Raw genomic sequence first — 27943 nt, forward strand, 5'->3', positions numbered from 1 at the left:
ATCTCCAATCCATGGGGACCTCCCCTGAGTACAAGGATGCTCTCATAATTATGGCTAAGGGTTTGCTTAGTTGCTTTGCCACCTCCTTTAATATAACTGGATAGATCCCATCCACCCCAGGTTCCTTTCTTATGTTTAACCAACAATTTCTCCTCCACTTTGCTCTCAGTTATTACAAAATCATTAAGCACCCTGCTACAATTTGATAACCTTCTGCCATTTTCAAACCTTAATAACTCCTCATGTGTGAATGTAGATACAAAATACTCATTCAGTTTGTTTGCTATCTGAGCAGGATCATCAGTCAAACCATCAATATCAAGTGGACCAATCAGATTCATCCCCTTCCTTTTAGAGGTTATATAAGTAAAGAAATCCTTGCTGTTTTTCTTAGCATCTTTTGCCAAAGATTTCTCGTAATCTGCCTTCGCCTGCCTAACCTACTTTGTGACCTGATTACAGACTAGCTTATATCTGCCATAGGCTTCTGAGTCCCTTGATAATTTTTATGCATCTCATGCATTTTTCTTCTCTGTCACGAGTCTCATTAGTTCATTTAATAACCATTTAGGCCTAAACCTTGAACAATATTTCTTAATAGGTATGAAACTTTTAGTAGCATCCACGATTAATTCTTTGAATGCTTCCCACTTAGAATTTACTTTGGGTAACATTGTCAGTTGATCCCACTGTACAGAATTTAAAAACTGTCTGAGACCACTGTTATCCGTATCCATCACAATATCAATGCAGAAATTATGATGTTCCCTCTTATTATCATCCTTGATAGCTTGTGTCATTTGGCTCTACAATTTTCCAAATTCTCCCTGTAGTTAGTTGAGGTATTGCAAGACTATCTATGATGATTAGTTTGATAAGATAAATTTCTAGGACTTCAACCTAAATCTGTCCTTAAATTTGCCACACTTTCCTCACTTAGATGTGGATCTTTAGTTTTTTTGGCATTCAGCAAAAGGCAACCTCTATGAACAAAATTTCCATGCTAGTTAAATAGTAGTAGTAGTGACAAATGATGCAAGAAAGCAAACTTATATAGCATCAGCCAAAACACCCACACACACTCACACACACACACACACACGCACACACATACACACACCATCCTTACCCTCCAAGAATTTGTCTAGTCTTTCCTTGAATTTATTGAAACCATTCACTTCCGCAACAGATGGAAGCCTATTTCAAAAACTAACCACTCACTAGCAGAAGGCAAACTTCCACACATCTATCCTGCAACCATCCTTCTTCAACTTAAATTTATGTCCCCTCATGTATGTAGTCTAAGCAAGAAAAAGAATGCTGTTCACATTCAGCTTACTCAATCCATTCAAGGGCTTAAACACCTCAATCAGATCTTACTGTAAGTGCTTAATCTTTAAATGCTTCATTTTGAATAAACAATGGAACCTTCAAAGCACCCTTCAAAATGGAAGAACCATTTTGAAGGGTGCTCTCATCTTTCTAGGTAAGAGCACCCTTTTAATCCCGTCACCAATCTGGTTGTCCTTCTCTGCACCATTCTAGCAGATATACATCCTTCCTAAAGTGAGGCCTCCAGACCTGTATACAATACTCTAGATGTAGCCTTTGTACAAGGCCTAACCATGGCCTTGTACAAAGGGATAATGACGTCCTTATCCTTACTAGCAAAGTTACTGTATATCATTGACAAAACCCCATGAGCTGTGCTTGCAGCACATCTGCACTGTTCAGAAAATTTCATATCTGACTGGAAAATTACCCCCAGATCTTTTTCATTTTCTACTAGCTGAGTGTAAGTTACTCTGAGATTACTGTTACCCATATGGAGTACCTTCCATTTGTCAATGTTAAACTTCAGCTGCCATTTCTCAGCCCATCAACCTAATTTTTCTAAATCTTATTGCAGTAGCATAGTGCCATTACTGTCATTAACCACCCTGTCAATCTTTGTATTATCTGCAAATTTTTACATTAAGCCTTATATACCTTCATTAATAAATATTTAAAATAACAATGGGCCCAGCACTGAACCTTGGGGAACTCCACTGATAACATTAGTCCATGAAGAGCAGTGCCCATTGATAACTACTCTCTGTCTCTTCTTCCACTTAATCATTCCTTTATCCTTAGCAATACTTGCCCTTAATGCCCATTGTTCCAGTTTATACAGCAGTCTTTTATGTGCAACAATATCAAAAGCCTCTCTGAAATCAAATTATATGATATCAACATTATTTTTTGCACCCACTTCCTTGGTCACTGCATCATAGTAATCTATCAGATTGGCTCAAAAAGACCACCCCTTAACAAATCCATGCATTACTTCTTTAACTTCATTATTTTCCCGGGAACAGATGTTAAGCTGAAAGGTTTGATTACTCCTATCACCTTTTGATCCTCCTTTATGAATTGGGGATATATACCCACATCCCCAGTCTAAAGGAACCCTGAATCCAAGGATGCTCTCATAATTATGGTTAAAGATTTGCTGACCTACTTTGCTTTTTTCCCTTAATATGAACATATTATCTATTGTGAGACTTCATTCTGTTATTGTATATGAAAGATTCAGTGAACTTGCACTATAGACTTTGATTTTTCAAAGAGAAACTGTGCTCCTTCTGCTCTCCTGAAGGGTGACATTTTATTGCTTCCATTACATTATAATGAAATTCATCCTTGCCATCAATAAAAATGTTAATACCATAACTTTCATTCAGTGCTTGGCAAATTTTATTAAATTCAAAATACTCAAAGTTATAAAATTACTTTTGAATTATGCTATACAAAGAAAATGCCTAGTGGGTTTTATCTATTATACAATTAAGCAATTTTACAATTTAAAATTGTTTCTTCGCGGAAGAATAGTGTGGAAATGGAATTTTCAATAAAATGTTTTTGTCATGTATGCTCAAGTTTACAATACTCAGGGGCGGCTTGTCCATAGGCACTGCAGCACCCCCAGCTATTTAAATCTAGATATACAGTGAACAGAGTTATATGAAATTTTGTGAAGAACAATGCAATGCAATGCAATGAATATTTTTATTAACAGGATCTGCATATAGTATACACATCCTCTATTTCCAGTAATCATTTCAATAATAAACAGATAAAAACATGAAATCACTTCAAACTTTGAAGTTTAATTAACCTTAGGCCTCACTGTGTGCCAGGCAGTGACACATTTTGCATTCCTGTGAATATCTGGCAGTTGGTTGCATTGGCAACCAGCATATTGGCAACTTGCCAATATACAATTTTTATAGGTGAAAAGAATCAAAGTCACTGTAAAGCACACAGTGCAGATTTCATCATTGACCATGATGGGTGTGTAGCCACAATGTTGGTGTCTTTTTGTTATTTGCCTGAATTCCCATTAAGTAACTAAATAATATCAGAGTTAAGTCAATACTCAACATTCAACAGTGTAATTATGTGATTACAGCTTAATTGCAAATTGAACTTGGTAAGTTGAAGTTATATTATGAGGTGATGTGTAAGTAAAACATAATTTCTACGACACACAATTTTGTGATATTTAATTCAATCATGGCCTCCATGCTTCCCCATGAAGTAAATCACGTGACAGTGAATAAACTTCAGCAACTTAGTTTTTCACAGTTATCTCTCCAAGAAAAAAATGTGATTAAAAAAGAAGGCCGCCCCACACCAAAGATTCAATTTCTCAGCGGGGAATAAGTAATAATAAGAAATATATTCACAGTTTTAAAACTGAATGGTACCAAAGGAAAAGTTGGCTTTGTGGTTGTCAAGTTTAAAAATGCATTGTTCTGTTTTCCATGTTTACTGTTCGGAGATGACTTAACGTGGAAAAAAGTGCCTTTACAAACAAACAGAATGAAAGAAAAACTCTGAAACATAAGAGTTTAAAAAAACATATTGATAATGTGATCTCACTATTGCTTTTAGGAATCGTAAATATTAAAGAACAGCTTAGTGAGGCCTACAGACTTTCGATCTGCAAACATCGAAAAAGGGTGACACGAATAATTACAGAACAGATAGTTTAACTTCTGTTCCGGGTAAAATAATGGAGTCACTGGTTAAAGATGCATTGCAGGATCATCTAGACAAGACTGCAGCAATAATTCAGACACAGCATGGCTTTGTTAAGGGAAAGTCTTGTCTGACAAATTTGATAGGATATTATGATGCGGTTACAAAGGAACTGGATGCAAAAAATAATTTTGTTATCATATATTTGGATTTCAGGAAAGCTTTTGACACTGTTGCACATGGAAGACTATTGTACAAATTGGAGCAGAATGGTATTAAGGGAAAGTTGCTATAATGGATAAAAGGATGGTTGAGTGGGAGAAGACAGAGGGTCGTAATTAATGGGTGCTGCTCTTTGTGGACTAATGTTATTAGTGGAGTCACACAGGGTTCGGTGTTGGGTCCACTGTTGTTTTGTATATTTATCAATGATATTGATGAAGGTATATCAGGCTTAGTGTCGAAGTTTGCAGATGATACAAATGTTGGCAGGGTTGTTAATGACAGTAATGGCAGTGTGCTACTGCAACAGGATCTAGATAATTTGGGCAGATGGGCTAAGAAGTGGCAACTGAAGTTTAACCTTGACAAATGCAAAGTACTGCATATGGGTAGAAGTAACCCCAGAGAAATGTACCAACTGTGTGGTACTACACTTAAGGTGGTAGAAAATGAAAAAGACCTGGGAGTAATTGTGCAGTCAGATATGAAGTTTTCTGAGCAATGCAGACAGGCTGCCAGGGCAGGTCATGGGGTTTTTTAAATGATATATAGGAATTATGCTAGCAGGGAAAAGGAGGTGATTGTCCCTCTGTATAAGGCAATGGTCAGGCCATGCCTTGAGTACTGCATACAGGTCTGGAGGCCTCATTTTAGGAAGGATGTAGATTTGCTTGAGCGTGTACAGAGAAGGGCAACAAGATTGGTGAGGGGAATGAAGGGATCCTCTTACCAAGAGAGCCTTAAGTTCTGCAAATTGCAGTGGCTGGAGACTAGGCACCTGTGCGGTGATCTGATTGAGGTGTATAAGGCCTTGAATGAGTTGAGCACGCTGAATTCTGATGGGATCCTTCCCACTTGTTCAGATTACGAACCTAAGGGGGCATAAATTCAAATTAAGAAAAGACAGATGTAGAATAGATGTGCAGAAATTTGCCTTTAGCTAGTGGGTGGTTAATTGCTGGAACAAACTTCCATCTGTCATTGTGGAAGTTGATAAGTTAAATAAATTTAAGGAGGAACTGGACAGGCATTTGGAGGGAATGGTGTGATTTTTTTTTTTTTTTTTTTGGCTGATGCTGCATAAGCTCATACACTTGCTTTCTTGCATCACATGCCACTACTACTACTACTATTACTACATAACAGAAAAGTTACCAAGAATCATGAGGTATTATCTAAAATAATAGACTGCATTAAATTTTGTGGACAGTTCGAAATTCCTTTACGTGCACATGACGAAAAAGACGATTCTAAAAATCCAGGAGTATTCAGAGGATTAATAAATTTCACCTGTACTTTAGATTCCAATTTAAAGAACCATTTAGAAAGTAGCATTTAAAGGCATTTCAAAAACTATTCAGAATGATATTCTTAACTGTTTGCTGCAAATATGCCAGGATGAAATAAAAAGAGAAATTAAAGAAGCTTCATTTGTAGCTGTCATGGCTGATGATACAACAGATGTTTCAGAACATATACAAATGGTAATTGTTCTGAGATATGAACTGAATGAAGACATTTTTGAGCGTTTTTGGGGTTTTTTCACTCTGGAAAACCAAATGGCAGACGGAATATCAAAGTGCATTCTAGATCAGTTAGACGTAATCCGTGAAGTAAATACTCAAAAACTGGTTGTTCAGACATTTGATGGTGCAAGTGTGATGAAATGCAAGAAAGGGGGAGTTCAGGCTAAAATAAAAAAAGTGTATACAAAAATGCACATTTTATTCACTGCTGTGCACACCAACTGAATCTGATGATGAGAAATGCAGCAAGTAGTACCCGAGATTCAAGAATATTCTTTTCAAACCTCATGTCGATACCAACATTTTTCTCTAGATCATCACAGCACCACGTTGCCCAACCTTCCCCTACAAGATGGAACTTCAATATATGCACCGTGAACAGTGTTTATGAAAATTTTGAATCCTTAAAAAAGTGCATGGAGGAACTACAAGCAACAGCAAATGCAGATAAGACGATTTCAGAAGCACTGGAATTTTGCACACCTTGAGTGGTGTGGAAAACAGTTAATGCCAGCTGCACAGTTGAACAGGGGATGCAGTTTGAGGAAGATGATGTTGTAACATATTTGACAAATGTTTTGTGAATTGTTAAGATAACTGATTTTCATGATATTCAGCCCGAGGGTATGGTTTTTGATATAGTTTTTATTTGGAATCAGGGAGAAGTATGGGCACAAATGTGTGTGAGAGTGAGATAATTGTTGCTAGCATACAGGAGCAAAGGCAGAAATACCCTGACACGTAGACTATTTTTGAGCTTGTAATGAAGTTGAAGAAAAAAGTCATTGGCTACATGACTAGTGAAAATAAAGTGACTAAAGCTGCAACTAATTTCTTATTTGATGTATGGATTGAGATGGAGAATATATCTACAGCATTAGTCATTGACAATGGACATCTTAAAACAACGGTAGAGGAGATGGAGGTACATGCCAGTCTATTTGATGACATTGTAAGGGGGACAGCCTTTCTTATCTAATATTGTAGAATAAAAGGGAACTTATGCAGACAAGATCAGGGCTGGATTCAGTCAGCTCCAACTAGGTGAACATTTAACCCCAGGGGCTCACATCTGGTGAGTATGGGCTTGGCACACCCAGGGTCCTGAGCTGGATATCATCATTCTTCTCTTCTTGGTGATTCCCTTCTACTTCTCTCTCTGTCTCTCTGGGTAACTTAAATTTTTTTTTTTAGCTGGTGCAGCGTAAGCCTCAGGCCTCCTTGCAATAATGGCTAGTAATAATAATAATAATGAAAAATTTGAGTTCTGGTTAGAACTTTTCCATGAGATAATGCCCCACGTGGAAGTTATTTATAATCAAATGCAATCTCAAGAAATTGTGGCAGTTAAAATACATGAATATATAGGAAACTTTAAGAATGCCATTCTAAAAATCAGGAATTCAATGTACTGTGAAAATCCTTCAAAAACACTCATGATTGAAACAAAGGTTTGTTTGTTTGTTTGTTTCGGGATTTATTGGGTGCATCGGCAACTATGACCATAGTGCGCCATTGAAACAAAGGAAGTATGCCACTATATAAGTGTTGACATAGGTGAGAGATATTCTTTTACAAAGCAATTAATTGCTGCTAAATTGTTTAACAAGAAGAACTTTGTTATTTTTCGTACGAAAATTGAAATGACTGAAAGAGAAAAACTTCTTACGGAATTACAAGTTTTCTATTGCAGACATGATCTACACAATTATTGCAAATTAACTGACTTGCTGAAATTTATCTCAGAAAATAATCTACTGAAGTTCTTAGTGAACTTACAAAACTCATAAAAGTTCTTTTGACCATTCCGATGACTACTTCAGAACCCAAATGCTGTCATTCGACATTAAAAAGAATAAAAACATTTTTAAGGAGCACTATGAATCAGGAAAGGCTAAATGCTCAAGCAATGATTTCAATAGAGAAAAGCTTGGTCAACAGTGAACCAAACTTGAATGAAAAAGTTATTAATCTATTTTCAACAAATAAAAACCAAATGTATTTTGTTTTTAAATAAAAGTTCAAGTCTGTTAATGGTAAATGTCTAGTTAATGTTTTGTAGTATTTTTAACTTGATTATTATTATTACTGTGTATGTCTACATGTCTTATAACCAAGGAAATTTAATGTAACTTTAAGACTCAGCACCCCAAAACATCAGAGTTATGAGCCGACACTGACAATACTGTAGATGAATTTAAAAAATTTTCATTTTTCATGGGTAGAATTAATTATAATAATAATTAATGTAGCTGAAGTATAATACATTTAGTAGTGGAGAAAAAAAAAACATCATTATATCTGTTTCCTGTGCAGTTGCAATTATTAATTTGCTGTTGTTGCTTGCAAGTGTTACCACATATCTGCTTATTTCTTTTTCAGGTTACATTTATTGATCTAGCTTTTCTTCGCCTCTCAGTTACTGATATTGGTACAAGTCATGTGACTGCACAAAGGGTTCTCCCTTTAAAATGTTTGAAACAAGGTATGACTTAAAATAACTCTTATCCTTTGTCATTACAAGTCATCCATTTTTAAACAAGATATTTTCATCATCAGAATTCAACTTTAAACCAGGGTTCAAATCTAATTTTAACGTGTTTTATCAATTTGTTTTTTTCTTCTTATTATTGGAGTTACAGCTTATTCAAAGTGAGAGAGAGTTGAAGGATGTGATAATAAATGCAAGAATGACTGATTTGATAAACAAACAAGCTGCAATGTAGCATCATAATTTAGAAACTTTAATTAATTAATTCATACCTTTTGGAACATTATGGGGATAAATAAAACTTAAAAATTTATACAAGTCAGCACCAGTAATCATCTTCCTGGACACAGAGGGACTACAAAGAGCAAGAAATGGAAAGTTAGTCATGAAACAAAGAGGTCAGGTGGTATGTCAAGGGCACGTGTTGGACTGGGCACCTGGGGAACAAATGGGTCCCTCTATGCTACCAGCTTGCTAAGCATTGGAGAGGGCAGGGATAAGGATCATGTGACTCAGACTCTTCTATGGCTGTGATGTGTTAACTGTTGGCGATTCAGGAGTCCAAATACAGTGCTGTGTATTTGGAGGCCATCACACAAGTATTGTATTTTGCTCAGACTTGTAAACTTGGTGATTTGCATGATTACTGTGTGAAGAAGTGCATTCTTATGGGTCTTATAGGGTGTATAGGTATTTGGTGCATAATGTATCAAGGTTATTCTGAAGAGGGTTATCCAGGGTGGGGGGAATTGGTACCCCCTGCTAGTATTCCTATTGACTCTTTTGCTGTAGTTCTCTTTGATGCAGAATGCTTCATGAAAGTTTCCTATTTTTTTTTTAATGCACCGTGATAGTTCATTAGGGTTGGTGGTGTAGAAGGCACAGTCCTTGATGATGGCGTGAGGTGCAGTATGACTTTGGAGATATTCCTACATTTGGTTCTGTTGGTTGCATCATTCTCCTCTCTTAAATTGGAGCTTTTGGAGTGCTTTGCCTGCATAATATATATACAACACCTGTAATCAAGTCTATATATAGACCACATCTCTTATCTGCTGAAGGAAAGGAGAAGTTAAGAATTTGTTTTAAATTTTTATCCACTGAACATAACACTGACATTATGTTATTTCACAATCTATTGATGGTTCCCCTATCCTGGGAAATATAAATTGGGGTTGGTATGAGCCGGTGTCTTGGGGGAGGGGGAAGTTATAAAAGTTGTCAACTGTGCTATTAATTGGTCTGTTATCCACCTTTTCAGGGTGTTACTATGGCTCAGTATATGTTTATAATGTCATTCCATTACTGGTTCGAGTTATCAGATATGATGCAGACCCTTAGAACCAGATGGCATTTTAAGCTTCATACATTTCAAATTTTCTAGTTCAAGAATTGCTAAGAAAACTGTTTCAGAACTGCAGTTATTTAAGTATTTGATGCTTCATTTATTGTAGTAGAGATTTTTTCCAAAAAAAAAAAAAAAAAAAGAATATTGGTGAATGTTTTCACAATTATCGTTACATATGTGCCATAAAGCCAGCAGGCAATTATAATATGAAGACCAATAAGTTGGACGAAGTTTCTTTAAAATAATGGATGAAACGCCATTTGAGAATAAGGTAGTCTACCCCTTAATATTGTTTAAAAAAATTATAAAAATATAAAGATTTTTCACAATATTATTGAAAACACAAATTAACCAAGTTTAAGTTAGTTTTAAATTATTCACTGAAGTTTGTACCAAAAATAAGTGAATAAGAATGCTTTCAAATAACTGACCTTGAACTTCTGAGTAAATATCTGCCATATTTGCAATGTTGATATAACTCTGCTCTTACAGTTTTGAAAGTCTTAATCCATATCTTTCAGAATTGATATTGAAATAATTTATAGTTCTTTTGCACTGTGACTGAAGACTTATGTAAAACAAAAAAAAAAAAAAAAAAATATATATATATATACACACATATATATATACAAACACACACACTGGTGTTCAAAGAAAGTGCATCACCCCTTAAAATTGTAATTGTCATCCGAATAACATAAGTATATGGCAATATTTCTTACGGATTGCATCAGATAAGATTGACATGCGTAGGTGATGACATAATATTGCATCAGCTGTTACTTTCAGCTATATAAGCATGCTCTGCAAGAGTTGCAGTCATTCCTTGCTTGTGTCAGGATGGCGAGTTACGTGCAGTTGACGCCACAAAGAAAGAGTGCTATTGTTGCTTTACGTGAGGAAGGATGTTCTTCCCGTCATATTGCTTATAGAGTGTCTTGTAATCAGTCAACAGTGAGTAGATTTCTTTCAAAACTCAAAAATACTGGTTCTGCTGATAGCAAAAAAGGAACCGGATGCAAACGAGTCTCTACGCCAAAACAGGATCACATTTTGAAGCGCATATGCCTTGAAAACCGTAAAGCTTCTTTGTATGAGCTGAAAAGAGAATGGGAGGAACATACAGGAGTGGTAGCAAGTGCAGTTAATTTCTCAGATGAGAAGAAATTCAACCTGCATGGCTCTGATGGGTGACAAACGATTCGCGACAGACTTGGTGAAGAATACCATCGAGACTGTATGGTGTCTACAGTGAAATTCCCTACCAGCCAAATGATATGGGGATGCATTTCATATCATGGAGTAGGTCACCTGCAGTTTATAAAAGGTTCCGTAAATGCAATTGGATACCTAGCTATATTGGAAGGCAAATTACTGCCAACCATTAGAGAACATTTCAACCTGCCAAGTAACTGCATCTTTCAGGAAGACTCTGCTCCTTGTCATTGGGCAAAAAGTGTAAGTAGGCACTTCTGCAGTTACTTTAGCTTAATTTCTGCATTAGAGGTTCAACAGTAATGTGTTTAGATTTGTTACAGGTTTGGAGAAATGTCCATTACAACTGTTAGCTGGCCAGGAAACAGCCCGGACCAGAATCCTATAGAGAACTGTTGGCATCGTGTGGAATCTGCAGTTGCCAGAAAGAAACCAAAGACCCTTTGTGAACTTCATAATTCATGTTTGGAACCACGAACTATCAGAAATTGATCTTGTCAATGCCTCGACGATGTGCTGCTGTCATCAGGGCTAGAGGCCGTTCAACTAAATATTAGTTTCACCTGGTGAACTTTTCATTTTGTTTTGCATTTAAAATGATAAACTGAAGCAAATTGAGGGCTTCTGATAACATTTCAGCCATAATTGCCATGTTTACCAAAACTGTCGTATAAAGGTTGCAAATGCTTATTTTGGATTATTTTGAGAGCACCTGTCAAATATTACTTAGCTGTGCCTTAACTATTAATAAATATCTTTTGTTTATATTTATATTTGTGATGCTAGTCATTAATGTAATATACCACATCACGAAAAAGGGTTAGAAATGTGAAATTCTAGGTGATGCACTTTCTTTGAACGCCAGTGTATATACAGACAAATGTATTTGATCAGTGTATTGAGTAGGGTTGCTGACCGGTAAAGTGTAATTACAAGGGAATAAATTGAGAATGCCTGCAAGGTAAAAGCAGATTACCTGAAATTAAATGAAATTAAGATTAACTTAAAAATAACATAAAAACGGTACCTAATGCTGTAAGTCCTAGGACTTTAACTACGTCTTCGAAGGGTCGGCAGCCAAAATCATAGGAGCCACAGCAATAGACAAGGTCTCTGTTTTTGTTATGATGTATATGTACAAAATGTATACATCATAGCCGACCTGACAGAGACCAAAAAGGAAGGAATAAAAAGAATATAATTCAAAAATAAATAAATGAATAAATGTAAAATACTAAAATAAAACTTATAAATTCTGTCAAAGGAAATACTACTTGATACACTGATCAAATACATTTGTGTACATTTCATTAATTATGGTTGCTGGGTATTTTTGCTATAACCAGTAATGTCCCGGATCCATAATCCGATTAAATAAAGTAATAAGTTTTTCATTCTTTTTTAGAATTTTATCAATACATCCTATTATTTTTATTTAAATTATATATATATATAAAATTACTGTATATTCTCTAGTTTTATGGTATCATTATTTATTTTAAATCCAATGTAAGGTTTATAAATTTGAGATCAAAAATGGAGATTCCAAGGAAATCTCTGACAGTGCATATCAAAATGGAAAACTAATACAAATAAAGATTCACTTGACACTGATAATTTCACATTGCGAAAAACAATAAATAAATAAATAAAAAGTAAAGAAATGTAAGAAAAGCAGATTTCATCATTACTATAGGTCAATATATTTTTTTCCTATTATTCAGATGGGTTTCTTTTTTTTTTTTTTTATTTTTGGTAGTTGTTGGCGCATCGGCTTCTGTGGCCATAGTGCACCTCCCAAGGTTTTTTGCAGTACTTTGATCCAAGCCCGAGGCGGGATTCAAACCCACGACCTTTGGGTTGCCAGGCAGGCACTTTACCCACCTGGCTAGCCCGGTCGGCTATTTAGATGTTCTAAATTTTTCCCCATTATTTATATGTTCTAGAGATTCTAAATGGGAAGCCTTCAAGGAATTAATCTTGAAAGCTACCAGGCTTTTCTCACCAACTAAGAAATACTGTTCAAGATTGAGACCTAAATGGACATCAGGTGAACTAATGAGGCTCGTGGCAGAGAAGAAAAATGCATGGGATGCATACAAATTATTAGGTGGCACAGAAGCCTATGGCAGATATAAGCTAGACTGTAATCAAGTCACAAAGGAGGTTAGGCAAGCGAGGGCTAATTACCAGAAATCCTTGGAAAAGGATGCAAAGAAAAACAACGACTTATTTACATATGTAAACTCTAGAAGGAAGGGGATCAATCAGATTAGTCCACTTGATATTGGTGGTTCGACTGTTCATGATCCTACTCAGATAGCTGACAAACTGAATGAGTATTCTGCATCTACATTCACGCATGAGGAATTCTGTAAGGAAGGGGAGGACAGAAGTATACTAAACTCTAACAGGGAGCTAAATTATTTTGTGATCACAGAGAGAAAAGTGGAGGAGAAATTGTTAAAGTTGAACATAAAAAAGCCACCTGGGGTGGATGGAATCTATCCAGTCATATTGAAGGAGGCAACAAGGGAAGTAAGCAAACCCTAAGCCATAATTATGAGAGCATTCTTAGATTCAGGGGAGGGCCCTATGGACTGGAGATGTGCAAATGTATCCCCAAATTCACAAAGAGAGTTCAAAGGGTGACACAAATAATTATAAACCTGTTAGTTTAACTTCTATTCCAGGAAAAATAATGGAGTCACTGGTTAAAGAAGCATTGCAGGATCATCTAGACAAGACTGCAGTAACAGTTCAGACACAGCATGGGTTTTTTAAGGGGAGGTCTCGTCTGACCAATTTTATTGGATACTATGATGTGGTTACAAAGGACCTGAATGCAAAAAATAATTTTGATATCATATACATAGATTTCAGGAAAGCTTTTGATACTGTTGCACATGGAAGACTGCTGTACAAATTGGAGCAGTATGGCATTAAGGTCAAGTTGCTGCTAAGGATAAAGGGATGTTTATGTGGGAGAAGACAGAGAGTGGTAATCAATGAACACTGCTCTTTGTGGGCTGATGTTATTAGTGGAGACCCTCATTAATGGGCCCATTGTTGTTTTGTGTATTTATCAGTGATATCGATGAAAGTATATCAGCCTTAATGTCCAAGTATTAATGACAGTAATGATGGTATGCTACTGCAACAGGATTTAGAAAAGTTGGGCAGACGGGCTGAGAGGTGGTAACTGAAGTTTAACATTCAGAAATGCAAAGTACTGCATATTGGGTACAAGTAACCCCAGGAAAAATGTACCAACTCTGTGATACTACACCCAGGGAGGTAGTAGCACAGAGTTGGTCTTGTCATTGATATATTCACATATATCAATGACAAGTACACGCCTTGAGTACTGCGTACAGGTCTGGAGGCCTCATTTTAGGAAGGATGTAGATTTGCTTGAGCGTGTACAGAGAAGACCAACACGATTGGTGAGGAGAATGAAGGGATCCTCTTACCAAGAGAGGCTTAAGTTTTGCAAATTGCAGTGGCTGGAGACTAGGCACCTGCACGGTGATCTGATTGAGGTCTATAAGGCCTTGAATGGGTTGAGCACGCTGAATTCTGATGGGATCCTCCCACTTGTTCAGAATACGAACCTACGGGGACATAAGTTCAAATTAAGAAAGGACAGATGTAGAATAGATGTGCGGAAATTTGCCTTTAGCCAGCAGGTGGTTAATTGCTGGAACAAACTTCCATCTGTCGTTGTGGAAGTTGATAGGTTAAATAAATTTAAGGAGGAACTGGACAGGCATTTGGAGGGTATGGTGTGATTTTTTTATTTTTTTTTTATTTTTTTTTATTATTTTTTTTTTTTTGGCTGATGCTGCATAAGCTCCTACACTTGCTTTCTTGCATCAAGTGCCACTACTACTACTACAAGACTCCAGGTCATGGAGTCTTGTTATTGATGTATAGGCATTTTGCTAGCAGGGATAAAGAGGTGATTATTCCCTTGTGTAAGGCAGTCAGGCAACACCTTGAGTACTTAAAAAAGGTCTGGAGGCCTCATTTTAGGAAGGATGTCGAGTTGCTAGAATGAGTACAGAGAAGGGCAACAAGATTGGTGAAAGGAACAAAGGGGTGCTGCTATGAACAAAGGCTTAAGTTCTGCAAATTATTATTTTTATTATTATTATTATTATTAGCCATATGGTGCAAGGAAGCCTGAGGCTTATGCTGCACCAGGCAAAAAAAAAAAAAAAAAATTCTGAATTACTCTGTGAGAGAGAGAGAGAGAGAGAGAGAGAGAGAGAGAGAGAGAGAGAGAGAGAGAGAGAGAGAGAGAGAGAGAATGAAAAGTAGAAGGGAATCACCAAGAAAGAAGAGAAGAATGATGATATCCAGCTCAGGATCCTGGGTGTGCCAAACCCATACTCACTAGATATGAGCCCCTGGGGGTATTGCAGCATTTGGTGACTAGGCACTTGCAAGGTAATTTGATTGAGATGTATAAGGTCTTGAATGGTTTGAGCAGGCTCAGTGCTGATGGGATTCTTCCGCTTGTTCAAATTAAGAACCTAAGGGGGGGCATAGATTCAAATTGAGGAAGGACATTTGTAGAATGGATTTGCAGAAGTTTGTCTTTAGCCAGTGGGTAGTTGATTTCTGGAACAGATTTCCATCTCTTGTTGTTGGAAAGTGATAGCTTAAATTTAATGTCTGAAGTAGACAAACATTTGGAGTGAACAGATGGGTGAAATGGGAAGGGTTTTTTTTTTTTTGGTTGATACTGTATAAGCGAAGTCCGGACGGTCTATGACAGCCGGACTTCGCTTATACAATTTCGGCGAAGTCCGGACGGTCTATGACAGCCAAATCCTCTGCTTGCACCTTCACGATCGTGGGACTGTTAGTAATCCTGGGTATAACCTTCATGCACAAGTACATGGTGGGTGACCACCCAGGTGTGAACCAACGTAAGCAGGGGTCGAGGTGCGGCGCCCACACCACATGGAGGAACGCCGCCCCTCTATGTTACCAGGCAGTACTAGGTGGTAGATGACTCTCATCAACCGGCGAAATACCACCACTTTGCTTATTGGAGGCTTGAAGTGGTGGAACCCATGTTTAGTCTCCAGAGCTAAGTTCCGGCCAACCCTTCCCTATCTCTTCCATCATGCAGTATGATTGATGATTTTTGAGGTTATGATGAATGTCGTGGCGAGATCCAATATTCCTTACATTTCGAGGATACAGCTCTAAAACGGTGTTCGCAGGCCGGCCGCTAGTTAGTACACCGGACTGAACCTATTGGTAACTCTCTAGGAAGCTTCCGGATCAGCTAGTGTATAATCTTGCTACCTCTACTCTGCCAGATAGTGACTGGAGGGAGTCCGAGTAGTGTGTATGCGGGGAGCATTGTCGAGGCCACGTTATGTCAAGGATCTGGGTATATTCTTACCACATGTACGCCATATCCAAAAATTTCATTACTTGATACAGCATGTCCCACCCACTTTTTCTTACTATTGAATACACCAGGAATTGTCAAAATAATAGAGCAAGCTTATCTGCGAAAAGATCTAAACCTCCCAAGGACTTCCTAATTCATTTCACAAATATACGTGGTCTCAATTCTAATCTCAACGATGTCCATTTCCACTTGCAGTCTTCCAAACCCCATGTACTTTTTCTGACTGAATCTCAGTTATCAGTTGATTCAACTACTGCTCATCTCAGATGTCCAAATTATTTGCTGTATGATTCCATTCGCCTCAAAGGCGGTACTTGTGCATATGTCCGTTCTGATATTCCCTGTCAGAGACTTGGCAATTTGGAATCTCCTCTCTTTGATCTTCTCTGGCTTAAAATCTCTCTACCTCATTGTGTAAAAATTCATCTGTTGTCTCTACCGTTCTCCCAACTCCACTAATCACTTGGAGCTCTTTGAATTCCTCTCTTTGCAACTTGACTTTCTCCAGTCCAACTTTCCTAACAGTGAGGTAATTTTCCTTGGTGATTTTAACGTTCACAACTCCAGCTGGCTTCCGTTTTCTAGTCACACCGACCCAGCAGGTCGAGATGCTGAGGCTTTTGCAATTACTAATGACCTAGCACAGATTGTTCATTTACCTACAAGAATACCGGACAATCCTAATCATACAGCCAATACGCTTGATCTTTTTCTCACAAACAACCCTTCTAAGTACAAGGTTGAAGTGAGAGGTCCTTTAGGCACTTCAGATCACAACTTGGTGATTGCCTCTTCTCCAATGGAACCTTTATCTCATGGCTATTCCCAACCTCGTATTGTTTGGCATTACAAGAATGCAAAATGGGATGACCTGCGAGACTTCTTTTCTTCTTTTCCTTGGTCTGATTACTGTTTCAAAACTTCTGATGTCAACGTTTGCTCAGATCGTGTCAGTGAAATTATTCTTGCAGGAATGGAATCCTTTATCCCACACTCCACTTTAAAATCTCGTCCTTTATCTAAACCTTGGTTTTCCAATAAATGTGCTAAGGCTGTCCAAGAGAAGAACGTTGCATATCGTAATTGGCTTGTTTCTAATTCTTCAGTTTCATTTTCTGCCTACACCAAAGCTCGCAACAATTGTAAAGCAGTTATTAATCAGTCCAAACTAGAGTTTGAACAGGCTAAGAGTAGAAAACTTGCTTCTTGCCCTAATGGTAGCTGAGCATTCTGGTCTCTTGCCAAAGCTATTGGCCGCAACTTTTGCCCATCTCTGCTCCCACCTCTGTCCAAACCAGATGGTTCTGTTGTCACTTCAGCCAAGGATAAAGCTGACCTGCTAGCATCCCATTTTTCTTTGAGCTCATGTATTAATGATCTTGGTAAAACACCTCCCACCATTCCTAACACGCTCCATTCAATGCCTCCTGCGGTCTTCCGTCAAAAGGATATCAGAAGGATTTTGATGAATCTTGATGCTAAGAAAGCTCCAGGTCCTGATGGTATTTCTCCACTTGTCCTCAAAACCTGTGCTCCTGAACTCACTCCTATTCTTTGCCGCCTTTTTTCACTTTCTTATTCCAAAGGTGTTTTTCCTTCTGCTTGGAAATTTGCTCATATCCATCCAGTTCCTAAAAAGGGTGACAAATCCCTCCCATCCAATTATCGTCCCATTGCAATTACTTCTACTCTTTCTAAAGTAATGGAGAAATCAATTAACCGCCAACTTTTAAACTACCTAGAAACCTTCCGTCTGATCAACGATCGCCAGTATGGATTCTGTCAGTGTCGATCCACTGGTGATATTCTGGCTTATGTTACCCATTTATGGACTAATTCAATGGAAAGGTTCGGTGAAACACAAGTAGTTGCTCTTGACATCTCAAAGGCTTTTGATCGTGTTTGGCATAAAGGTCTTCTAAACAAGCTTCCATCTTATGGTTTGCCAACTGTTTTTAGTAATTGGTTATCCAGTTTTCTCTCTGATCGCTCACTGAGGGTGATGGTAGATGGCTCTCTGTCTTCTAACTTCTCCACTAATGCCGGTGTCCCCCAAGGTTCAGTTCTTTCCCCCCACTCTTTTCCTCTTGTATATCAATGACCTTCTTCCATTGACTGGAAATCCTATCCATAGTTTTGCCGATGATAGCACATTGCATTCAACTTTCCATTTTGAGAAACCTTGTCCAGCTCAATCAGCTTCAAGTTCTCGAAAATCTGCTGCCAATTCCTTAAATGCCAATCTTCAGGTAATTCTCCAGTGGGGCAAAGACAACTTAGTTAATTTCAACCCTTCTAAAACTCAATCTTGTGTTATATCTCGCAAAAAGGATTCTTCTGCTCCTATGCTTATCTTTAGTGACACTCCGATTTCTAGGCAAAATGATATATCTCTTTTGGGGATTACCCTGACTTCTAATCTCTCTTGGCACAAGCACATTACAAATATTGCTTCCTCTGCATCTAAAAAACTTGGTTTTCTCTGTCGCTCTTGCCGTTACTTTTCTCCCAAACAGCTGCTCACTCTGTATAAATCGCAAATCCGCCCTGCCGTGGAATATTGTTCCCACATCTGGGGTGGTGCCCCCAAAACCTCTCTCAGGCTTCTTGATTCCATTCAGAAGAGGGCAGTTAGGTTAATTAATGATTCATCTCTAACAGAGTCTCTCCACTCGCTGTCTCATAGACGCACTGTTTCTGCTGCATGCCTCTTCTACAGATACTTCCATGGGCACTGTTCTTCTGAATTGGCTTCTATAATTCCCACTCTCTCTTTCAAAACAGTCCGAACACGTGCCGCCACCAGCCAACATCCATTTACTGTCCAACTTCAAACCCACAGAACCAACTTTTCATCTTCCTCATTTATTCATTCAACTGCCGTTTTCTGGAACAACCTTCCTTCATACGTATTTCCTGAAAATTACAATCTACAGAAGTTCAAGTCCAATGTCAACAAATATCTTCTTTCGTCTTCTCAATCTCCAACCCAAGCACGGTACTAAGTACTATAGGTTATAATACCTCTCGTGTTTGGGGTTCTTAAAAAAAAAAAAAAAAAAAAAAGCATCATATGCTGCAACTAATGCTAATACTAATGTTTATCATTTTTTTCTTATTAACCTGTTACAATTTGTTTGTTTTAATATCAAAACATAAGTAATCCATGGTGTTATTATCCAAGTGTAACATTAAAATCTTCTTTTTCTTACATTTTTTAGATATTACTTTTAGCACTAAGTTAAATAGCATGTATTAAATATGTTAACACATATTATTTAACTTAACTTAGTGTTAAAACATAATATAGGAGTTAAAAGATAATATTCTGCATGCTACATTCTAAATAGGAGTTAAAAGATAATATTCTACATGCAGGTAACATGTGATATAAGAAGGATAAAAGGTTGAACACTACAGTGCAATTCTGAAGTAAAAACAATTTATTGCCCAGCAGTGCCACTCTTAGAAATACAGGCTGAATAACAGACACTATATACATCAATAGAATGCTGAAATAAAGGAATTAAAAAGTGATTTCTCTATTTCAGTTTAAGAGGGAAATTAAAAGCAATTAAGTTTAGGGGGGAGGGGGAAGATCACCAGCTGAAGTGTCACAGCCTTCAATAACAGATTTAGAGGTTATAGACTAGGTTCTCTAAACATTCTGGGACAACTTGGAGGAGAGGGGTGATGTTGCATTTCAAAGCATCTACGACAGCCACACCTTTAACCTTAAGAATCCTAATAAGAATCCTATGTGAGACCTGGAATCCTCCAGGTCTCACATAGTTGTTCCTAAAGAAAATTTCTAACAGCCTGGGCTATCCAACATACCCCCTGCTACTTGCAGTGTTACCTCTTCCTGCACTAGAAGGTTCCAAAGATTCCAAGACATTGTACAGCTAACAGTGAGCTATTTGAACCAAGCTCCATCCAATAACACTCAATTCCACATTTTCCTATGAAAATCATATAAATCATAGAAACTTTGGCCATAATGTACAGTAATCTTCATCCTTCCCTCCACTTACTTACCTTTCTGAGTTTTCTATTTCAGTAATCTATTGTGTATATAGTGTTCCATTATTTGGCCTGTATTTATAAAAGTGGTACCACCCTTCAATAAATTATTTTTACTTCAGTATACACAATGTAGTGTTCTATCTTTTATATTTCTTTCTGCCAAAAAATAATTAAAGAAATGAAAAAAAAAATTAAACGTTATTATTGGTCACTATAGTTGCAGATTGCTCATATATTGATATTAAAATTAATTTTTATAATTTATAAATGGACTTAATTTTTATTTCTGGTTTTAATAAAACTTGACTGCACTATAAAAATGGGATATAATATATTAGACAAATTAATGAATAATTAAAAAAAAGGAATATTGCTGTTAAAACAACAAAAATTTTAACAGTGAATATAAGAAAATTGGAGCAACTTACTGTAGTAAAAACATTACTTTATATAAAGTAATGACTAACTAAATAAAATAAATACTTTTAAAAAGTGTTTTTAAGTCTGATCACTAAGGCCAAAGATTGTGGGTTTTAAATATTTTTTGTTCATCTCTTTAAAAGTGAATGAATCACTTCATACCATTCTTCCAGTTAGAGAAATAAATGGATTAAACTTCATAATATTTGTTTTCAAAGAATAAATGGAATGTGATAGGATCAACTATTTATGTTTAAATTAAACTGATCTTATACCACATGCAAACTGCTGCTGAATGTAACAGGAAGAAATAGTTGTGAGATGAAACTGCTATCAAGCAATTAAGTAAACTGAATTATGCTCAAGTAAGCAGCATATACTTTAAAAATAAATAGTAATATAGTTCTCTATTGGAGCAGCTCTATTAATTTTGAGTAGTGCATCAAGGCATCCTTCAAGGTAATATAGTGGTTTCGTTACTTATTACTCATTTGGAGAGTATTAGTAGTGCCAAATGAAGCAAGCTTATACAGCATCAACCAAGGGAAAAAAAAAAAAAAAAACTTACCTACCTATCCTTTGCCTATCCCCTCTAATAATTTTGTATAATGCTTCATTCAGTTTATTTAAACTGTCCTCTTTCACATCTTCCAACAATTAATTACTCTCTAGCTGAAAGCAAGTTTTTTCAAATTGATCCTGCAGGCATCCTTTTTCAATTTAAATTTGTCCCCTTACGTGTATTTTCTGAGAAAGAGTAAAGATGCCATCAGCACTTGGTTTACACAATTCATTTAAAGCCTTACTTCAATCAGGTCTCTTCCCAGGTGCCTAGTTTGCAAGTTCTGCAAGTAAAGTCTTTTATTGTAAGAGTACTCTTTTGTGACCTTGACTAATCTGGTTACTCCTCTCTGCATAATTTCAGGGCTTCCATATATGTGATACTCAAGGTGTGGTCTAACTATTGCCTTTACACTGGTATAATCCAAGAACTCTCCTAGCAGATTGTCTGCTTTAATCTCTAAGGTACTTCGTGCTTGACTGTGAAAATAAACCTAGGTCCTTCATTCTCCAACACCTTGAGTATGATATCACCTAATCAATATTATTAATAAATACTGGAAACCATAAGGGGCTCAGTACTGAAACATTCCAACCAGAGCAGTGCCCATTTATAACCACCCTCTGTCTTCTGCCACTAAAACATCCCCTTATCGTTAGCAGTAACTTGTTCATAATGGCACACAACTTCAAGTTTCTCAGTAGTCTCTCATCTCTCATATGGAATAGTGTATAAAGCTTTACTGAAATCTAAGTATACATTGTCAAAATTATTTTTTGAATGTAGTTATTTTGTTATTACATCATAGGTAGCTAACCAGATTGGTTAAACAAGATCTTCCCTTAACAAATCTATGCTCCAATTTAGAATAACTGCATTCCAGTCAAGAAGATACTGCATTACTTCTTGAGATTAAATGTCACTGCTGATAATCAGATCAAAAGTATTGCTTTCTCTAACATGCTGCTGTAGAAGAACAGTCACCCACTAAATTCAGAAATTTATCTGCTCTAGGAATAACCAACCCACAAGTTCCAGTCAATATCTGGAAACTTGAAATTCTCCCTTATAAGACATTCTGATCTGCTAGCCCACAATGTTTTTCTGTATAACTGTTTATTATACTAATTAGTCATTTGGCCATAACATAATCATAATCCTACTCTCATTTTTGTTTTCCTAGTGTGTATTGCACTGGCCACCCACATAAACTGCCTTAGTTTCTATGTGCTTCTTAACTAAGAGCATACTCCTCCCCCTCTTACTGACTTTTCTGTCCTTTCTGTGCTGGACTGCCTCCACATAAGAAATATAAAAAATAAATAAATAAAAAAGTCATTAAGATATAACAATTAAAAAACAGTTACTCTGTAATAGTTATCTGCATAAAAAGCATCACATTCTGGGATCTATAGAATCCCTTGATTCCATGCACAACAGGCAATCAGGATGTTCAGACAAGTAAGAAAATGGAGAAGACAGTACTTGGACCCTGATTGGTCAATGAGAGAGATTACTATTTCTATAAAGATCAGTTTCTTCTCTTATATTTATGTACATCTTTATTTTTATAGCCTCAGTTAAAAAAAAAGAAAAAGAAAAGGAGAAAAAAAATTGGAAAATGAAATTAAAAAACAAAACAAAAACACAACAAAAAAGGGAAAAAAAAAAAAAAAACCCACATTTTTACAGTATAAATTTGTATTCTCTCACCAAAAATTACATTCATATTGCCTTTATATCCCATCCCATATTTTTAAATTTCCTTATATGCACAGCTTCTTTAATTTTTATTTTAGTAAACTCCCCCAACCGTTATAATTTCAAAACTGTTTACATTAAAAACATAGGAACAACTATAGGCATGTTCTGTGACCTCACTAATTTCCTGGTATTAACCTTTGCTACATATTTACAATGTTAACCCACCCTCATGTCAAATAACCTTTCTACATTGTGCTGCCACTTTATTAGGTACACCCCTGCTGGGCACACAAATCGTTTGTCCCACAATGTTGCAAGCCACATGACCACAGTTGTGGATATAAATTCAGCAGAACAACCTTTCTAGTATTAGTTAAACTTACAAATGCGTAGCAAGAATGGGGAAAAGGAGTGATCTAATGGACTTCAAATGTGGCATGGTAGTAGGTGCAAGACATGCTGGACAAAGCATCTCTGAAACAGTTCTCCTGAACTTTTCACGCACCACAGTTTCAAGGGTGTATCGAGAATGGTGCAGCAAACAGAAAACATCCTCTCAATGGATTGTTGAGAGGATGTTTTCTCTCAACAATCCTCACAAAAATGAATTGTTGATGAGAGAGGTCAGAGGAGGATGGCTAAAATTGTGCAAGCAAACAGACGAGCCACAATGTTGCACATCATGTCAGAATACAACCTTGGTGTGCAGAACAAAATATTGCAACGGACCACTAGTTGCACTTTGTCACGAATGGGCTACAACAGCTGATGGCTGCATCATGTACCTTTGTTATCAATGAAGAACAAGAGAGCATGCCTCCTGTGGGTACAGCAACACCAGCACTGGACTATCGAGGATTGGAAAACAGTTGCTTGGTCAGACGAGTTGAAGTTTCTGGTGCATCATGTTGATAGAAGGCTCAGAATTTGGCGAAAACAACATGAATCCATGGACCTGTCATGTCTGACAACTACTGTGCAAGGTGGGGCAGTGTTATGGTGTGGGGAATGTTTTCTAGGCACACGTTGGGTCCATTTATTACCCATAGATTGACGTCTGAATGCCACATTGTATCTAAACATTGTTGCTAACCAAGTGCATCTGTTCATGTTCACAGTTTATCCTCAGTCAGATGGTTACTTCCAGCAGGATAATGTGTCGGCGCACAAAGCCCCAATCACTATGGAATGGTTCCAGGAACATGACAATGACTTTTCTTTGCTGCAGTGGCCTGCTCAGTCAGTGGATCTCAATCCTATTAAACATCTTTGGGATGAGCTGGAAAGGACTGTTTGCGGCAGGCCTACATCTCCGTCGAATCTCAAGGAACTGCATGACACACTCAAGTCTGCATGGTACTTCATTCCTGAACAACGTTTTCAGCATCTTGTTCAATCAATGCCTAGACAAATTCAGGCTGTTTTGAAGGAAAAGGAGATTCAACACCTTACTAGGCAGGTGTACCTAATAAAGTGGCAGCAGAGTGTATCTTCCCTGTGTAAATTGTCATACAACTGCATGTGCTTTTGTGCATAATGTGCCTGCATCTCATCAGGGAAATTGCATTTGTTAGAAAATTACCTATTTTGTTTATTGCAAAAACTACATCAATTCCATATTTTTTGTATATTCTGTTGCTTTTCTCTCCTGTTTCTTTTATGCAATAATTGTGATGACAGCCCATTAATCAATTGGGAGTCAGTTACTCTCTTGAAATGTCTTGCTTTTCTTACTTGTCTTACTGGACATCCTGACCACTAAGAGGAGCTGTTCATGTGATCAAGGGATACAGTATAGATCCTGGAATTGATGCTCTTTATGCAAGTAAAAGAAATCCATAGAAGAAAAAATTAGTCAAAAAAACACTTGTCATGATTAACCGAAGACGACAAATGAAGAGCAAGATAAACACTAACAAGGAGAAAATTGAGTATACTGAGTTATGCAAAGCCATTAGAAATTGAATCAGAGAGGACATAAGAAGATTTAACACAAGAAAAGTAGAACAAGCATTAAGGGAAAACAAAGGACTTAAATCAGCAGCCATTGGCAGTAACACAGAAAGACAAATGATACCGAAACTGAAGAATAGCAATGGTGTACTTATAAATAGCAGAGAAGGCATAATTCAAATAGCAGAAGACTACTATAGAGAATTATACAAGGAGCGAGGGAATGATGCCAGCAGTGGGGAAGATGGATCGCAAATTAGTAACACATACAACATACCCGATATCCTTCCTGATGAGATAGAACATGCATTGAAGAAAATGAAGAATCAGAAAGCCCCAGGGGAAGATGAAGTTACTGTAGAGTTGCTAAAATTGGGAGAAAGACACATAGCAAAAAACTGGCAAGACTCTCCACAAAATGCATTAGAAAAGGTGTAATGCCTACGGAGCGAAATAACCCAATCATAGTTTTGCTGCATAAGAAAGGAGATAAATCAGAAATTGGAAATTATAGACCAATTAGCTTGTTATCCCACATCTACAAGTTGTTCACAAGGGTCATTACTAACAGATTAGAAAGAATACTTGATGAGAATCAACCAAAAGAGCACCACCTACCTAAACATCATTGCTGACGAAGTACACCCTTCCATGGCAATGGTCTTCCCCTCTGGTGGTGCCGTCTTTCATCAGGATAATGCGCAATGCCAGCAAGCTGGCTTTAGGATGGAATTCTCAACTATGGATCACCTTCACGTAATATCACAGCTAATGGAGAAAGAATGAATATAAAAAGCCATTATGCCTGGCATTTGTGGATTATGAAAAGGAATTACTCTATACAGCACAAGGCAATGTTTCAGGCACTGGAAAGACAAGGCATAGATACCCCATATTTTGAAGAAAATATATGAGAATGCTACCTCCTTTATTAGACTAGACCAAGACAGTAGCAAATTTAAAATCGAGAAAGGAGTTCGACAAAATATCCCCAAAGTTGTTTACTGCTGCCCTTGAGAAAGCTTTCAGAAGATTAGACTGGTTGCAGAAAGGAGTCAATGTGAATGGAGAGTACCTAAACAATTTACAATTTGGAGATGACATTGTAGTCATAAGCCATGATCCCATAGAATTAGAGGAAAATCTTAATCAGTTATGCAGCATTAGTAAGGATTTTGGACTAAAGATGAATATGGCTAAAACAAAAGTAATTATGAACAAGTATGCCACAGAAAGGGATATATTATTGAAGGAGCAGTAATTGAAAAGGTGGAGTCATATACTTATCTGGGACAAGTCATTAGCTGTAATAATGATAAATGGCTGGAAGTCAAGAGAAGAATAAATTTTGGAAGGATAGTATTCAGGAAATATAGTCACATACTGAGGAGCAATATCCCGATTTGTCTGAAACAAAATAATGAACCAATGTATACTATCCACCATACTTATGGAAGTGAAATTTGGGCACTCACCAAAAGAATGGAAGAGAAGCTGAGAACTACACAGCACAGCGAAGAATGGAAGAGAAGCTGAGAACTACACAGCGAAGAATGGAAGAGAAGCTGAGAACTACACAGCGAAGAATGGAACAAATTATATTGGGAATCATACTGTTAGATAAGAAGAGAAACACATGGATTAGGCAGCACACTCAAGTAAAGGACATTCTTATCAAAACTAAAGAACTAAAATGGTCTTGGGCAGGACATATAGCTTGAAGACATGTTGACAAATGGACTAAGAGAATAACAGAATGGTATCCAAGAGGAGCTAAAAGAAAACCTGGAAGACAACGACGGAGATGGACAGATGAAATTCATGAGTTTTTTGGGTAGTAAATGGATGGCCATTGCACAAAACAGAAGGAACTGGAAAGTTGCTGGAGAAGTCTTCATCCTGCAGTGGATTGAAAATGGCTGATGATGATGCAGGTAAATATTGCAGAGTAACAATGTTTTTATAACTGTAGTTATATCTTAATGGAATTAACCTGCAATGGAACAACTCATTTAAAGTCATGATTAAGGGAAAGGAAAAAAGTCCTTTTTGCACACATTGTCCCTCCATATTCAAATTCTGTATTTCTTTGTCTGAGTGGCACAATGTTTTCAATATCCTCCCTACAATGTTTGCATTTGATGACTTATAAACAGTATTCAAATCCATCAAATTTGTTTACTATACTCCTAGCATCAGTGTACAAGCAAGTACTTGTGTGTGTGTGTGTGTGTATACCTTTTCTGTGAAGCCCCAGCAGGCCTTGTAATCCCTGACACCTTGCTTTCCAGGCTGCTGCATATACCAAAAGAAGCAGAGCAAGAGTAAGTTTCAGCTCTGCCTGTGGCTGCTGTTAACCAATTAGTCTGTGTATTCATACTAACAGTTTTCCAATCTGTTTAACACTGCCTAAAATCAGCAAATATTCTTGCGCCCCTTTTATTCAAGTGCGTTCCATCCTTGTAAAAACAGACTTGCATGATAACAGTCACAGACCATGATAAGAAAAATACTACCCTATAAACCTTACACAGTCTCTTCAGGGTTGTATTGATTGACAAGGCTCTCTCATCGTGTATATCCTCCTATTATTTCTGGACAGAATTGCAGACACTTTCAGATTTAATCCTAAATCCTAACTGGTTAAGTAAATAATCCTTAGGTCTCCTATTCTTAACAGAATTAGTACCAACATGAACAACAATATCACCTTTTGTGCCCTTAAAAGGATGATGGCTACTCTACAATATATTAACTTTTGTCTCTGGCATGCATACTCTGTTCCTATTCAACCCATCCCTTTTACATAATATATTTTGTTTCCTGACAATAGAGTTACTGACAAATAGCTACCCCCCCATTGTACCCAGCACTGTCTGCTGTTGAGGATATCGTATTGTCTGATGCTCAAGTGTTAGCTCTAGTGTTCAGCAGGGCAGCTCAGTGCTTAATTGGCCTTTTAATGGGTTCTCATATTTGCCCATCAGAACACACTGTATCATTGGCTGTATTATATCCT

General features: G+C 37.1%; 1 protein-coding gene across 1 annotated transcript in view; it reads left to right on the forward strand.

Moving 5' to 3' along the window:
- Positions 1-27943, forward strand: part of LOC150089623 (1-phosphatidylinositol 4,5-bisphosphate phosphodiesterase epsilon-1-like) — a 634994-nt gene that overhangs the window by 542894 nt on the left and 64157 nt on the right. The window contains exon 38 of the mRNA XM_090390053.1: positions 8154-8256. Coding sequence (XP_090246179.1) covers positions 8154-8256 — 103 coding nt within the window. The remainder of the gene's footprint in view (positions 1-8153; positions 8257-27943) is intronic.

This window comes from Mastigoproctus giganteus, chromosome 2, assembly GCF_048544385.1.
Source record: "Mastigoproctus giganteus isolate SK-2022 chromosome 2, ASM4854438v1, whole genome shotgun sequence".
NCBI classification, from domain to species: Eukaryota; Metazoa; Arthropoda; class Arachnida; order Uropygi; family Thelyphonidae; genus Mastigoproctus; species Mastigoproctus giganteus.